At 46.8% G+C, this 17,047-nt stretch overlaps 1 protein-coding gene across 2 annotated transcripts in view; it reads right to left on the bottom strand.

The window, feature by feature from the left end:
• The window catches only part of LOC144946120 (FYVE, RhoGEF and PH domain-containing protein 1-like), a 121,980-nt gene that overhangs the window by 55,886 nt on the left and 49,047 nt on the right, over positions 1 to 17,047 (bottom strand). Inside the window, exon 2 of one of the 2 annotated variants that reach the window (XM_078874875.1) lies at positions 707 to 892. In XM_078874875.1, coding sequence (XP_078731001.1) covers positions 707 to 892 — 186 coding nt within the window. Of the gene's footprint in view, positions 1 to 706; positions 893 to 15,705; positions 16,775 to 17,047 lie in introns of those variants that run through there. The other variant, XM_078874876.1, reaches the window with a different exon arrangement.

Raw genomic sequence — 17,047 nt, 5'->3', positions numbered from 1 at the left:
AGGAACTGAATCAATGCTTCTAAATTAAAATCGCTTGCGCCATCTCATGACGAGCAAATTTACGCCGGGAGAGGAATGGTGCAGTCGCTGTGCGCTTAGTCGACCACGTTGTCGTCTAGAGCTGGGCAATCCCTGTAGGAAACGTATAATGTATATCCGACCCTAAGGATGGAACCGCAATTCCAGGTGTAAGAATCGCAAGAGAATCCGCCAAGCTTTAAGGTTTATGGAAACTTTTTCGGGGGGGATTGGCGAAGCCCTCTCCATGCACTCGACTTTCTGGCTGCGGAGAAGAGGTAAACACATTGTGGGTAACGCGTCCTCCCAGGGGGAGATTGGTGGGAGGGGAGGGGCACTCGGCAGGTCTAAAAAAAATCCTTCCCGTGGCCCACGGGGGAATTGCGTTTATTAAGAATGTCAGGAGCCCTGCAGGCTCCGGCGCTTATGTTCAAGAACGCTAGCCAGAGCTGCGAGCCCCATCTGCCGCATCCTCTGAATCCAGGAGCACAACGCTCGGGGAACTTGTGCCCACAGAATATGTGCACCCCACCCCCCGCCACCCCACGTAACAGTTTGTGCTCTGTATCAGGCTCCTACATAATGCTAACCGGCTTCATCCCACACCTCTCACCCCTCTGTATGTGATCGCGTCGCAAAGTGGCGCGGAGGTTTTATTCGCGGGCTCTTCGGCAGCGTCCTCGCTCACCTTGCGGCTTGGCTCTCGGCGCCCGATCCGGTGTTGCAGCGGCTACCCCCTGAGTCCGGCCCGTCCGGGCTTGAGCAGCGACCTGGCTGGGCTGACTGGCGACGGTCGCCTTGGTCGCTCCGCTCTCGTCGCTGGCGCAAGCACGACCGCTGCCGAGCGGTGATCTCACCGAGGTCACCGGCGGAACTGTGGGTAGACGGCAAGATCGGTCAAGGTCACGAGGTCGGCTCGGCCAATTTTGTTGTAGAAGCCCCTGCGCATCACCGTTGCCTTCTTCCTTCTGCGAGATCAATTTGCGCGGATGACCCCTGACCCCTCAAGGTCTGTTCTTAAGTGTCATCAACACCGTTGTGCCTTTGGCCAACGACCTCTGGGTGCCGCTCGAGTGCCTGCCTTGGTAAGCCATCATCATCGTCAATATCATTAATCACGGTCCAATCTTCATCATTGCAGCCCTTGCACTATCTACTGCTAGATGAAGACCTCTCCCATGTAACGAAATCACAACGATCCATCCAGCTCCTGCACATGGACAGATTTCCTTGCTCCACCTCAAAAACTGATTTAAAAAATACAGAACCATTAGCACCATAATGGCACCCATTTATAAAATGTTCACTATGGGCATTTAGAACAGAATACTTCGCAATTACGAGACCAGCAAACCGTGTGAGCCGGTCGAAATTATGAAAGGTTTCTCTACCATCGACCACATACAGACTATCAATCAGACTTGGAAAAGACTACTCAACATTGAAATCATTATGACTATCATTTGTCCACGACGAAAAGCCATTTGACTCAATATTCAGTCTATTTTTTTTTAATTAAAATATGAATCAGAAAACAAGTTTGTTCTACTGCCATCTCCTGGTCACCTTATAGCCCAACACTTTGCGAACGTTGGCACACATCTATGACTGCCAACCACCAACCTCCACATTCCAAGCACTGCATTCGGAGGCAAGCGCCATCACAAACCTGCCGAATATTTATCGGTTTTTACATTTAAAGTGACGCGAAGAAAAAACGCTTAAACAAAGGGTTTTCCAGGTGAGCCAGGAGACTTGTCAGACCATTTAGCCAAATCTGGCTGTCGCCTGATGATGTTAGTTGTAATTGCCGGTGAAAGTCGTACTCAGATTGTAAATGTTGTGGATTTACTCTCCACCACACCGGTGTTGCTGTACTAGTAACGAATTGGCACGTTCTGTTTACGTGACAAACCTTACTAATTGGCTGTGTCGGGTGGTGGCGGGGTTAGCGACACATTTATATTTACGCGATCTAACCAATTATAATAATACAAGCTATATTCCGGATAATATTGATCGTGAAAGTCTGCATATTAAACTAACATTTAGCCGACACCGCTGAAATTGTGGGTTGTAATCTGAGCACCGTGAATAATCTGCACTCTCAACGTAGACAACGTAGTGGTCTGAGGCCGGTCACCAATGACTGACTGCATGCCCATAAAATGGTGTTTAAAGTAAAACACAAGGTGCTCTACTCAATTCTGTCTTGGTCAGTTTTGGAATTAATGTAAATGCATTACGTAATTATGTGTAAACAACAATATTTTGATGTTACATTTTCTAAATGTATCCTTAATAAAGATACGCACTTAAAAACGTGTCTTCTTGGATGGAGGTAGGGGTGAGGGTAGATTTGAACTAATGAACGTCTAAATCTGAAGTGCAGGGGTTATTGGTAATACCACAAGGCTACAATTGCAGCACAGTATTCACACACAATACACAAACGCACGCATGTATACATTCACAGGCACATTTAATGCTAATGATACAAAATTTTACGTATTTCTTGAGGAAAGCCTCACTAAACCACAATCCCTTTTTTGCAGGAGACTTGCATCTAATCGGGATGATTGGCCAATTCCATTAATCAGCGTTTGGCCTCTTGTGGGGAAACAAATCAAAGTACATGGAGAAAACCCAAGCAAACGAGGAGGTAACACTCAAAACTGCACGCAGATGAATAAAAAACAACCTGGCCACCTTGCATTGCAAGCTCACAATGCCTGGTCTCTCCACACAGCCTCCTGTGCACATACTAACAAGGCTCAACCCCGGTGAGCTTCTGAGATGTGGTGATATTTTTTAATGTTACGCATTAATGGACATATATATATACATTCATCGCACACTCCCATTATACACGTGCAGACGCGCATTTAAGCACGTCCGTGTATACGTACGCTAGGACATTTATTTATTCATATATGCAATACACACATACAACGCAATCGAAGAGGAGCAAATGATATCTGCAAACTGGCAAGGGAGTCCATCCAGAGAGCCTTGAATTTTAATCAGAGATTTGACTGCACGGAAACACCCTATTATTGAATTGCCAACATCCACTTGCGGGCATTGGTGTCGGTAAGATACGCGGCATAGCTGTGCGGCAGCGCATCTTCCGCTCGTTCATGATTGGAGCCCAGAGGCTGACCTGGTTAATACTGCTGTGGGTGTATCAGCAATTAATGCGCACACTGTCCCCTTCGCGGTTGACGCGGATGGTCACGTGACGTGCACCCTGGCTGGCGTCACAGACCCAATTTGTGAAAATTGAAAAATTCCCGCGACTCTTACCGACCATACCCACGTGCTAAACATAGCGGCTTCGTGACAGCCTTGCCCGATAAGAACGGGCGCGTATACCAAATGTACGGACGATTTGATGTGGTACGTTCTGCAGTGGTTGCTGTTGTACAGGAAATGTATTACGTGTCCTTGGATGGATGGGCAGTCGTATTGGCAGACCAACAGGTAGCCCATCATTCCCTTGAACACTGGTATTTGATCATCATGCTCGTGGTTATATGTAACGTTTCACGTTAATTGTTTTCGCGGAAATGAAACAGTCACCGCTAAACGTAACGCGAGGCCTTAAATCATCGGCTTCTCGACTATGAATGTGACATTTGTACGTAGGCCTCCATTGTACAGATATTGAATTATTCAAAACTGTCTGTAATGAAGTGTACCCATTCCATCTTCTGACAATAGAGACTTGGAGATAGATTTTTTAAAAATAATACTACTGGCATCTCTATACTCCTCATTTTAATTAGCATGCAAGGCAATCCATTTTACAGAGCAAAGAGTGATCACATAGCCACAAATATTTGCAGTGCGGGTCCTTGATTAATGGAATGGAATGCTCTGCACAGATATTCATACTCAAATCAACATGTGCCCCATTTTGTAGAGTGCATGAATAATATTTCACTTGCATGAGTTCATGCGGGAAAAAAAACCCCAGCAAATGGTAAAAAAAAGATAAACAAAGTTACGGATTACTATATGGTTCTTTCGGTAAAGTCACGTAGAAAATTTAATCAAATAATAATAGAATACGACGTTTCGATTGCAACACAAGCAACCATCATCAGGTAAGAATGAATGAGAAAAAACAAACCTAGTAAACTTAGAAACACAATGCAACACAACACAGAGAGCCGGCCAACACGACAGCCAACACCCCACTTGGCTGACCACGCTCCTCCAAAGAATGACAAACAGAAAGGCAGCAGTCACGAAAGCTTCGAATCAAAAGATACGGATGTTCAAACGCTTTGTGTTTTGCTGGCTGGAATGTGCTCTTGCTAACAGAAACCAACAATAAAACCTACTCCTGATAATATTAGTGCTGAAACAATCTAAAATTCCATTCCCATCGCTAATGAATAAACAGATCAGTCTGACAGAATTTGCTTGCCTTGAAACAATGCTGCTGAAATTACGCACTCCCAGAAGGCTATGCGGCATATTGGTTGCGAAATACGCACATTTGTTTATTTACGTGGACAGATGGATATGTGAAGGAGACATATCTCCTGCTCATTAAACGTTGCTGTTAATTCAATTGTTGATAGTTGCAGCTTTCGCCAAATATTTACGAGGAAAAGGTGCTTAAACGGCAAGACACGACAACAATCCCATAAGGCTTTGCGTATCCAAATTGACATCGCCATTCTTGCATGTAGTCTGTACTGGGGTAAACTTCAAACAAAACACGGTCTGTGTTTGTATATATATATTATTTATATGTTCACAACATGATAGCTGTCTGCCTGTCTGTCTGCATGAGTGTGCAAATTCGCACTGCTGCAGAGAGTGATCGTTTAACATTAAATGTGGTCCTATGAAGCCACAATGAATTATGAAACATTGACATCGGTTGGCTAACTTTATACTCAACAATTGAACAAACAGGATCCGTTTCATCTTTATTCGCTCTACTGCTTGGTTTCCATTAGGTCTGACTTGGCTAACTGGCTTCTTGTCGGTATATCTTTGTTAATTAGTCTACAAGTGTACGAATCAGCGTTTGTCACCGGTGAGTCAACTCCGCATGGGGTGTTGTGACATCCCAACTCGCACGACGTCACAAAAGCCTGGCAGCATTACAGTGTCACCGCTTGTTTACAATTGAAATGACTGTATATAGACACCTAAACAAGCGTGCAAAACCACGAGCACGCGTGCACACGTGAACGCAATAGAATGGAATAAGGCTCGCAGAAACCCAGACTAAATCGGCGCAATTGAGGATTCTTAGCGTTCAACAACAATATTCCGAAACCCAGAAAGCCACTGGCCAAGAGTGACGCAGCCGCGGGAAAGCTCCGAGATTTCAAACGACAACGCCGCCGCTGCCACCGTGCGCGCTCGCGACCGTAGACATCCCGTCAGGTTCAATCGCCACCAACGGCGGCTGGATGTGGATCCAGCGGAGCAGGAGCTGCTGTTGTACAGCAGAGTGACGGCAGAAACCGGAGCCGCTGCGTTTCGGACCGCGTGGCCGTTTCCAGAAATACCCAATTCGTGAGTCTGCAGAGGCTCATTTGATGCCTTAAAGCAATGAGCTTGAAGAGCAATTTTCTTCTTGTGTTTTTTTCTTTCCCCCCCCCTCCCCACTTTTTGCTCCGGTGAAATTCAACCCTGACGCAGCTGCCTTCAAAGCTGCTGAGCTAAAACCCATTAGGAATGGTCTTGGTCGGTGGCTGGCGTGCAAAACCTCGGGTCACAAGTCATCATCGCCGGCCTCCGACGCACGTTATTAGAGCGTTAAAAATTACGATTACTAATTGCGAAAAATCTGTTGTGAATTCAGAATTTATGTCAATCTTTTAGTCCGGCATGAATGTCGCTATGCATTCGATGATGATGGTGAGTATTATTATTATTATTGTTGTTTCAAGACATGAATGCGCTGCATCCTGCTTAATTGTTCCCAAGTGTCTCCTTGGGAACATTTTATCCCATCCCCCGCTTGAATGAATCAAATCGCATAATCTGCTTGCCAACTGTTGCCTTGCAGCAGTTTGGTCCAGAGTGATGCACCGCACCAAGGGGGTTTCACGTTCCGAGCGATCACAAAAACGAACAAAAGAGGAATCATATTATTGGTTCTTTCGGTAAAGTCACGTAGAAGGGAAACAAAATAAAAAAATATATAAAACAATAAAATTATCACGACGTTTCGACTGCAACACAAGCAATCATCATCAGGTGTGAAAAACACAAAAACACGGCAAGAACATTTTCTTGCTGTGTTTTTCCTGATGATGATTGCTTGTGTTGCAGTCGAAACGTCGTGAGAAATTTATTGTTATATTTTTGTATTATTTTATTGTTTCCCTTCTACGTGACTTTACCGAAAGAACCAAGAATATGAATCCCTGCAGTCACGAAAGCTTTAAATCAAACATAATAGAGGAATCGTTCGTAAACTCGCCAGTTGTCTCCAATTGGTCGGAGCCGAGCAAAGCGGACGGGGCATTACGTTGCCAAAGAGCCACCTCTTGCCTTCCGTGCAACCCCAATTTCGAACGCATTTGCCAGAGAAATTGTACCCGGCGGATCCAAATTCTTTAATTATCTGCGTTCATCACGAGACAGGGAGGACAGTGACTGGCGAGACAGCCTTCAGTGGCAGGACTTGTACAGCGCAGTGGCTCTTCCCTGTTCCAATGGCAATAAAGGAAACGCTCGTGTGTTTTTGAAGTCAAGTGTGTATTGCGTTTACAAGCCGGCGTCCTGAGATATATTGTACATTTTCTGTTTGTTATCGCTTATGCGCGTGTGTGGCCGGGTGATCTCACAGCTGTCGTGTTTCATAGGTAAGAGCGGCGAGAGTGTTCCCTGCAAGCGTGGCTTTGGAATCCGCCGGTGCTCGCGACGGCGCCCGATTGACTCTGCACTTGAACCGCAGTGGCCCCACTTACCATTGATTTATAATTAATAAATATGAAATAAATCGTGACCGTTGATTACAATGACATAAATCACGGTGTTGTTATTTAAAAAAAATAACTCCGTTAAAAACGTTTACAACGGAGGACCTCAATAAAAACTTCGACCCATGATTATAATCAATCAATAATAATTGCATATATTGTATAAAGTAATTGCCTCGGTCAACTAGCTCTTAATACACATAAGGAACAGTTTTGTACTTTCCGTGGAGAGGATTTTGATTTTCAGGCAATTGGCTTTCAGGAAATGTCACTTGAAATGCCAAAACCATTGCCCATCATTTACTGCTCCCATTCATCGTATTGTTTGATTCTAATTATGTTCCAAAACATAATGTCCAATTTGCGATTAGTTTATTGGTCGTACTGTGTGTTCATTGGCATGGTGTCTAAAGACAGCCGCTATCACCACCACCACCACCATTGGTATCAACATCATCGTTGGCATTCCAGCCAGTACCATCATCACCTGGAGTACCGGTACCATCATCACCATGAATACCAGTACCATAATCACCATGACTACCAGTACCATCATCATCATGAGTAACAGTACCATCATCACCATGAGTAGCAGTACCATCATCACCATGACTACCAGTACCATCATCACCATGACTACCAGTACCATCATCACCATGCGTTCACAAGAGTAGTCCATTTTGTGCCAGCATGGTGAAGTATGGTCAACTATCCCCCACAACCAATACGAGGTGGGAAGGCCTTCCTCTAGCAGCGGATTGAGAAAGGGGCCCGCGACCCATTATTGATGTAATTTTAATGATCATGTTAATGATCATTTTTATGATCATGTTAACGAGCGTACTGCAACAATAATAGTTCACGTAATTAAGGGGCTGTGCTGTCACAAACCACCTTGACCTTTTGACCTAGACAGTGTGATATCGCACAGCAGCCTGAGGCAACAGGCCACATCAATTGTGGATGTGACAAATATTGACAGCACAATAGACAATTGCACTGGGCTAGTCATTTTATTAATAAATACTGTTCATATATAACATAATGCGTTTTTTGTTAAAGTGAAAAAAATCAATTGTAATTATTATTAAATGTAACAAAGATGCACTGTTAATTACAGTCGTATTTCGCTGGCAATCATGCAGACGTGATAATATAAAAAAAAAATTCGTCCCTTAGCCGCATAGTCGTGAGATAAAACGCACTATATTGTGGGAAATTGTGATGATCCCATGTTCGGGAATGGCCTCAGGAATGTGATATCACAGAACCACTTCTGAGGTACATTCAAGTTGGAACCCTTATCCACGCTATGGATATTATACTTTCTCATGTCCCTTGCTGTCAAGGTACCTGTCACGTGTCAGTCAAATCCACATTTTAGAGACATTGGGGTGTGAAGTCCAAAGTGGAGCAGTGCGAGGAAATAACCCGAAAGAGAAGCACTGTGACCTGGATGAGTGGTGGTAGAACAATTATAGACAAGACACAACAGTCAACCATGGGTGGAGTAGTGGGTGAGAATCAACGGGTGAAGTTTCATGGCAACATTGACAGTGGTAGCAGCAAAAGAAGAGTGACGAGCAGGCGACTGACCACTGGCTACCTGAGGGACCGGAGCAGATGGGCGTGTTGTCGGATCGTCAATCGACCCGATTGCTCTACGTTGCATTCTATCGAGTCCAAAGAAGTGGAAGGTCCGTGCTCCACCACGATCAGGTACGACAACAAGTGCTCCACCACCATCAGGTACGACAACAAGTGCTCCACCACGATCAGGTACGACAACAAGTGCTCCACCACCATCAGGTACGACAACAAGTGCTCCACCACCATCAGGTACGACAACAAGTGCTCCAACGAATCCGGCCCGGATCGCAACTGACCGAAGTTTGCGCCTCGTGCAGCAACGCTGAATTGCCCGGCGCTTGAGAAGGCTTCATCGGCACCGTGGCCGAAACCCATCCATTATTTTAGTACGTACGGTGCAAAAGAAGTTTAAATTACACACATTTGTCCTGCCCGACGGTGCCCAGGCACGGCAGCGCGTTCGCCTCCGGCGCTGGTAGCGTCGACACGCGCCGAGCGTGGCGGAGTTTTTTTTTTTACGGAATTTGCGCGCCGGTTCTTCCACCCCCCCCCCGTCTCTCCCCGGCGGCTGCGGGTAGACTCGTGCCCATTGTGTGCAAGGCGTCGCGGGACGTGGCTCGGGTCCATCGTGCCCTAGATTTTTCCGCACCCTCCGATTAGCAACGGTTGGCTACGTACGTGCATTCGTACACACATTCACGTACGTACACACACGCGGCGCGCGACGCGCATCTCCGCCTCCACGCTCACGCCCGCAACGAGGCAGTCCACGAGCCGGCACCACGGTGGCGAGATGTTAACTCCCTCGCCTGGCATTCAAGGAGGTCGTGGGTTCGATCCCAACCCTGGCGCCTGCCTGTATATCTGGAGTTTGCATGTTCTCTCCCCGTGGTTTGAATCGTGCGTGAAGAATATGTGGCTGCTGCTATTATAAATTTCCACGCGATAAACCATTTCGTTGAGCTATAATTTGTGACCAGGTCACTGCTGAAAAAATTACTTAATAGCTCAGTTGGCCTTACCGGATAAAATTAAAATAATTTAGTTTGTCATAAGATGCACTCAACTCTTGCCAGCGTCTTCAGTCCATATTCACCACCTTTGACTAATAGAAAAAGTAAATGTTCAGCCCTGCGATTGCTTGCTCGTGTGCTACTGCTGGAGGAAGGGCCTGCCCACTAGCAGAGAAGCTCGAGAGAATCACGCTCATAGGGTATGTATAACCAACAGAGGTAAAACACAAATTCGTTTCTGGAAGACTTCATAAGAGTTTTCAGAATCGGCCATCGTTGTACCACCGCAGTGGCTGTGAATCGTAATTCAGCCACGGCAATGCTATGACTTTGAAAGAGAATTTCGTTTTTCTTTTTAGGCGTTGGCTAAGGCCCTCCTTTTCAACGTCTGGCGACGTTTTTGCTCACAGTAGACACACACTTGCACGCAAAGACGGTCCCTTGCACGCGTTTAGCATTCAGTGCACACGAGCCTCACTGGCATTTACGAAGAATTTAAGGTCACCCAGACTTTATAAAGGATGGGCTTGCAACAGGCATAGCGACAGACAAACACCCAGCGAAGTAAGAAACGTACAGACAGACGCAGAAACATACAGGAAGATATGCAGACAAAAGAACGAGATGTGAGATTATAGACAGACAGGGAGACAGACAAGCAGAGAAGATAGAAAGACAGACAGGCAGACAAAAACACAGCCAAGCAGACTGAGAAGCAGAGATATATGAACAGGCTGATATTGCCCTGCCCTGACCACTCCAAATGTAATAATCATCCAGCATTATAGAGTACGCAATTTGATTCTTGCTGAAGCTCCCGCAGCAGAAGGATTGCACGAACCTTTTGCAAAGAGGATAAGCAAAGCAACCAAGAGGGTGGAATTATTTCCGTTGACCGTTATTATTTGGTGCACCGCATGCGTGCGTATTTTTTGTTAAACGTACACGCATGGCTCACGTGCCGAGGCTGTCCGTCGTTTATTCTCCGATAATCCTGCTGGCACAGTTTAAATATCTGTCCTCAGGGCCACCTATGGCCCAGTTTTCAGTTTTTACCACCAGGCAGCTGTCTGCATTGCCCCCCGCTATTACACTGAGTATGCGCGTGGCTGGAGAAAATGGGGAGACTTGGATGGGCCTACACAAACATTTTGAGAGAGTATGATTATCCTAAATACTCAAACTACTCTTTAGAGGGCGTATATATAATACATGTTATTTTTTATCTATCTTTTTCAGGAAACCAGTGTCCAAAGAAATGTTAATCAACAATTGTATTTTATTTTACCAGGTAAGGCCAACTAGCTATGCAGCTCGTTTTCAGAAGCGACCTGGCCACAAATGATAGCTCAATGAAGGGGCTTATCACGTGGACATTTATAGCAGCCAAATGCTCTCAAAGCCTACGCGTGCGTAGAAAACCCTACGCATGCCAGGGAAGAATGCTAAAGGTGTGTAGAAATAGGTCAGCAACATATTTGCTGTACTGCCTCATGCAGGCACCTCGCTGCCTATATGCTCCCGAGTGTATATGGCAGATGGTGTTTTCTCAGCGATTCATCGACCCTGCCTCGCAGTATTTTGGCGTGATAGGCGCTGCACAACCACGCAAAAATACCAACGCTTGGCATTTGCACGTTGAAAAGTAGTCAGCCTGTGGCTTTGCATTTCCCTATGAAGTCTCCTTAATAAAAAGACAAACTGACAGTCATTTACACGCACACACACACACGTAGAACTGGCTGGAAACGCACGGAAACCCCGAGTGATTTGTAATATGAAGGGATTTACTCTTTGTCCGTTTGAAAATTCCCAGAGAGAAAATTGCAAAGAATATCCACTCGTGCTTTAAAGATTATGAGCTCAAACCCATCACGTGATGACGAACTCGCGCCACGGAACAACAAAAAACCTCGTATACCATGCTGCCCCTGGATTCGGAAGTCTATTGCACGCGTGTGCGCGTGCAGAAGTGTGCGCAAGTGTGTGTACGTGCGATGGGGAGTGGTTAGCGAGCTGCGCTCCGAACCCCGCCACCCGGGTTCGATTCTCACTCACGGCCAACACCAGTGACGAATATCTGAACTCATCCTGGGCCTCCCCTAGGTCGACTCAACCTCAAACGAGTACCTAGTGTGGTGTGTAAACATCGCCACGAGGGAGACAAAGGCGGCCACCCACCACCTCGTGTGCCGTGCCGGCCTTCATAGGTGCTCGCTAACAGCACTTGCCCCAAAAAAGTATGTGGAGGCTGTCGTTGTCTTGTGCTCGCGTGCTCGCGTGCTCGCGTATGCACGGGTCGTTATCAGTGGCGGAGGGCGGCGGTGGCCGTTAGCGGCGTGCCGAGTCGCAGGTCACCCCAGCTGGATAATAACGACGACAGAGCACCGACTTTCCATCTGCCTTTGCACCTAGAAACACGGCAAGTCTGCGGCTCATTCTCCCACATCTCTGTCCGGACAGCACGGATGAACTCACGTGCTCTTGAGCTACGTCCCGTCGATTGCTTTCATCAGGCGTGCAGCCCTGCACATTGGTTGCTCATGCCCCACTGCCGGTGGAAGACATTCCCGCTCAAGCGAGCTCCACAGAACCTCTCTCAGAGAGCAATGGTGGGAGTACCCACTCTTTACCAAAGCACATGCGACCCGCCGAATGATCAATTCTGGTGCACACATTCATGCTGCTGTGTAGACGAAGGCAAAGGGATTACATAAATTCGCCCTTTTTTCGATTTAAAGCTTTCGTGACTGCAGGGATTCATCTTCTTGGTTCTTTCGGTAAAGTCACGTAGAAGGGAAATAATAAAAGAATAAAAATTAAACATAATAAAATGCAATTCTCACGACGTTTCGGCCACAACGCAAGCAGCTGTCCTCAGGTGAAGAACTTTACCGAAAGAGCCAAGAAGGTTCGCCCTTTTTGTTTTCACTCCCACGCTGGGAGATCGGCAATCGAAGCGATGGAGAATGCATACAAGTTAAGGCTTGCGACGCCCAACTCTGCTGTGAGGGTCTAGAAAGGAGGGCCTGAGTCATCAGTAGGGGGGGCTCGGTCACCCCCAGTGCCCCCTGACGTTACGGGGCTGAATAAGTAGCCGAGTGGAAGAATTATTTGTCATTTGACATGTGGTGACTATGTGTTTAGATAATCCATGGAGGAGAGGATAATTAATCCACGTGGGACAAAACGAAGGCCACAGACTATTTTCCTTTGTGGAAGAGTCAATATATCGGAAGGTGTGAACGAGGTTTTGGAAAAGGAGTGTTAGAATGGTGGGATTTTGCCTGGAAAATTTGTCAGCTCGCAGTCATTTAAAACTGGGCCACATTGATTTTCGCCGCAGGCATGCAACCTAGCATTTCAATGAATCAAGCGAAGTAATCATTTTAGTGCGGGCTGATTTGCTCATCTTTGGCCCTTCCACTTAACTGCAGTTTACCTGGGTATATCCACACTGGGATTGTCTTCACGTGTAATCTCCGTAATATGTGAGTGTGGCTGGGGTCAGTCTGGTCAGTTGGTTCATCAGCAGAGATCTCGATGATTTGACTGTGAGTTCAAATGCCCCAAAATGTTATCACTGTAATTTTGAGTTATTATTGTTACCATCATCATCAGCAAATACCATCATCAAAATTACCACCACCACCATCATCAACAACGCCATCATCATCATCATCATCGTAATTTATAATTCAGCATCATCATGTATGTATGTATGTTGAACTTCTTTCGCATAGTACGTAACCAACCGTGCTAATCAGAGGTGCGAAATCATCATCATCATCATCATCATCTCTCCATCATCATCTCTTCAGATCATCATCATCATCATCTCTCCAGAGTGTGTAAACTGAGTACCACTTGAGGCTGCACCGCTTGGTGAGAAGCCAACGGTAGTTGTCCTCTGGAGGTACCGGCCCCTGCCATAGGAACGTGGTGTTTCTACCTTTGACTCAGGACCAACCTCGGAGATGGGCTCCACCCAAACAATCGTACGAGCTGCAGGAGGACTCTTTTGGTTGGCCTGTGACCATCACGGTGCCCTCTCTCTCTACAGCGGCTGCTTGCATTGATCAGACTCAACCCCGCCAGTCCAATGCGCCCTCTCCCTCGGGGGAGAAATACTCGGCACGGTCCAAACAACACAGCAACGGGTCATTCACACAAACAAACCGTGACTCATAATGGCAATGCAATCAATTATAGGCTAATTCCACAGTGACCTTCTCTGCTCTGCCCCTCCGATAATCATATTTCGAATGCAAGAAGACACACTGAGCAGCCATGTGATGGAGCACTCTATAACAGTAGGTGAACCGATGCCACTTGTACAAATGTAAAAGTGCAGCCCTGAAATGTCTTGCTCACGTCACTGCTGCTGGGAGGGCCTCTGCTAGAGGCAGATCTAGAGAGCAATTCTTGAGGCTATGTTTGGCCTATGCAACCGCGCTGGCCAGATATCTTGGAAAGGGTGGAAGTTCCCACACTTTTCCCCACCACCGTACCGGGCGAGAGACGTAACATCTCGCCATCGCTATGGTCAGTCGTGCACTTAATTTCGAGAAGGAAACCTTGGTTACCATTTGCCATTTAATTTTACATGGCTACATTCTGCTATTGATGACCATAGAGAATAACCCTTCGTTGATTTTTTCAGCAGAGACACAATACTTTTAGATTTTTCTAGCATCGCAAGATAAAAAATGTTTCCCATTTCCAGCATCAGTGGAAAGGAAATACAATCTCCCAGTTGCAATCATTTCCAATGCAGCATTTGAATGCCCTGATTGAGAATTCGTTTGTTGTCACATTTCCCAACAGCTAGCGATTTAGTCGGTCGAAAGTACAAAGGCGCCATTCAAATTTGAATTCAGGCTATTACAGCATGACATACATAACACGTGCGAAGTTATCCCAGTTGCAGCTAAAAAAATTCGTATTCTGAGCCCGGTTGTACAGATGTCTGCCGAGTGTTATTCCAGAAGCGCCAATTTTCTCTCTTGTTTTGTCCGTAGCTTTGAAAAACTAATTTAAAACCTGGTCTCCTAACAATGTTCTGTGCCCTGCCTTGGAAGTACAATTACAATGCGTTTAATATACAAAACAGGTAAAAGGGAAATTGCATATTTGTACGTGCACACGTGCCGCATCTACCCTCCCAAGACGTCTGGCTGCTGCGGAAGAGTAGGCCAACAAATACCCTCTAGTGGGCCTCTGCAGTTTCGTCTTCCAGCAGCAGTGGCGTGAAGAGTGAATTTTTCAGAGCTGCACCGTTACATTTTTTGCCATGTTCACCTTCACACACTTCGTTATCTACCACGAATGCGCAAGCGTTTGCGTTCACGTCTGAGAGATAGGTTTTCGTACTTAAATGGCCATAAGTTGATTAAAAGAAATGTGATACATGTTGGTTTTCTCCTGGCACTGAGTTTGCATGGGACTAAGCAGAACCCCCCTGAAAAAAGATGATCTTGAAGCTGAGAGACGTTTTCCTGGGTAAAATTAGAAACCGATTAACTAGCACTGATAAATATTTCCATAAAAATGTGTAAAATAAAACATATATATACACGTGTAGCTCTATCATCATTACCATCATCATTTAGATCAATTGCTCTGTTGTTGTCTACAAAATTATTACTGGGTTAATTCCACAGAAGCGACATTTTAAGAATGCTGGTCATCATGCAAATTTGAGACAGGAAAACAATCGCTTTTACAAGCAGTGGGTCAAATCATTGACTCATTGCCAACATATGGCACTTGCCGTGATATTCATGCAGAGAAATCTTATCAGACGCTGATGCTGGCTATGAAGCGATGAACCTCAGACGTTCGATAAACACACACACACATTCCTGCTGAGAAAGGCATTCCCATTATCAAACCCGAATGCCGCCTCCCGAAAACGAATCGCGTGGAATACACGGAATGGGTTTGCTTATTAAAATTCCACACGAGCCTTCCGCAATTTTCATTTTGCGGCGGCAGGTGTAACAAGAACCCGCAACGTTTGCCTTGAGCAGTGCCCCGTGGTTACTCCCCACCCCTTGGACTCACGCAAAGCGTGGCGTGTGCACGCACGTCGTCGTTGTTGATGTTCGGACGCGCGCACGTACCTCTGGCTCCCGTAGCCTAGGGCCCCGAGATCGTTTCGGTATCGGCCGTCGCACGCGGCACAAACTCTGCATCCGAGACGCCTCTCCGACTGGCCGCCCGCTTCCCGACACCGACGGACGCCAGTAGCAGTCGGCAATCCGGCCCCGGGCGCGGAGTCATCGAGTATTCTTTGGACGGCTTCACCACGGGCTCGCGGCTAGCTTGCACCGCTTTTCTTGCTCGCCCCCTCGCTCGCTCGCTCAGCCGTGAGACTAATGTACGAATTACCGCAGCCCGGAGACCGGCTGTGCAACGGCCATGAATGGCACCCGGCGCTCAGGAATCCCGCAAGAGGGCAAGTCGTTCTCTTTTGGCCACCGTGCAATGTCTTGACGCTCTGGGCCTCGTATCGCGGTGTGGAGAATGTTATATCTCTCTGTCTCTCTCTCTCTCTGTCTTATATCACCAATTGGGAAGCGGTGGAGGCGGGTTTATATTCTTTTTTTATTTTTGCTCACACGCGGTATATATAGAGAAATCTGTTTTGTTAATCGCGAAGCTACCAGCCGCACCGGGTTTTCTTAACGGGAATTAGCGCGCTCGATTTTGCAGGCAGCGGTGCCTGCGCACGCGCGTGCTCGCACGCAATGGAGCCCGAGCCAGCCCTGTCACGCGCATAGCTCTGCCACCAACGCCGCTGCTGCTGCTGCTCACAACCCCCCCCAGCCCCCTTTTGCTGCAAGGTTTTTTTTTTTCACGCCGCATGCATTCTAACCCGAGTCGCTTTCAGCATCGTGAGCCGGGGGTGAAGGACGGAATAGGCGAATAAATAAATAAACAAACAAATCCGCCGGCCGCTAGGGCAAATCCACCGCCCCGGCTATCTGAACGAACGAACGGGCGGACGAATGAGCTCTCCCTTCAGCACCGCCAAACACCATGCGCCCGCCCGCCCGTCCGAGAAATACAACGAGCAGAAATCTTCAACGGTTGTTAAATTTTCATTGCGAGATAATGCGACGGACAAAGACCGGTTTCCGAGACGAAGCACAGCGGAGCGGAGGGTGAGAGGGGGGAAAAAAAATCAAAAGGCGGAGTGGAGGAGAGAGAGGAGGGGAGGGGGGGAGAGAGACACAAGAGGGTTGGAGGGATTGGGATTGTGGGGGAAGAGGTAGCCATGGAAACGAGCATCAGCAGATTTAGGCGACAGTTGCTTACAGCTGCCCATTGCCTGGGAAAGAGGATCTGGTTAAACATTCTCTCTTCCCCATTGAAACAAAACATTTTTTTTTCCTCAATCGCTCTTCTCATTTAGACGTTTTTTTTCTCTGCTTCTGAAAAAACCCCGTGGGTTGTTCCACC

This window comes from Lampetra fluviatilis, chromosome 40 (assembly GCF_964198595.1).
Source record: "Lampetra fluviatilis chromosome 40, kcLamFluv1.1, whole genome shotgun sequence".
In the NCBI taxonomy this organism is placed as follows: domain Eukaryota; kingdom Metazoa; phylum Chordata; class Hyperoartia; order Petromyzontiformes; family Petromyzontidae; genus Lampetra; species Lampetra fluviatilis.
Note: the sequence above shows the minus strand (reverse complement) of the source record. Positions and strands in the feature narration are given on the sequence as shown.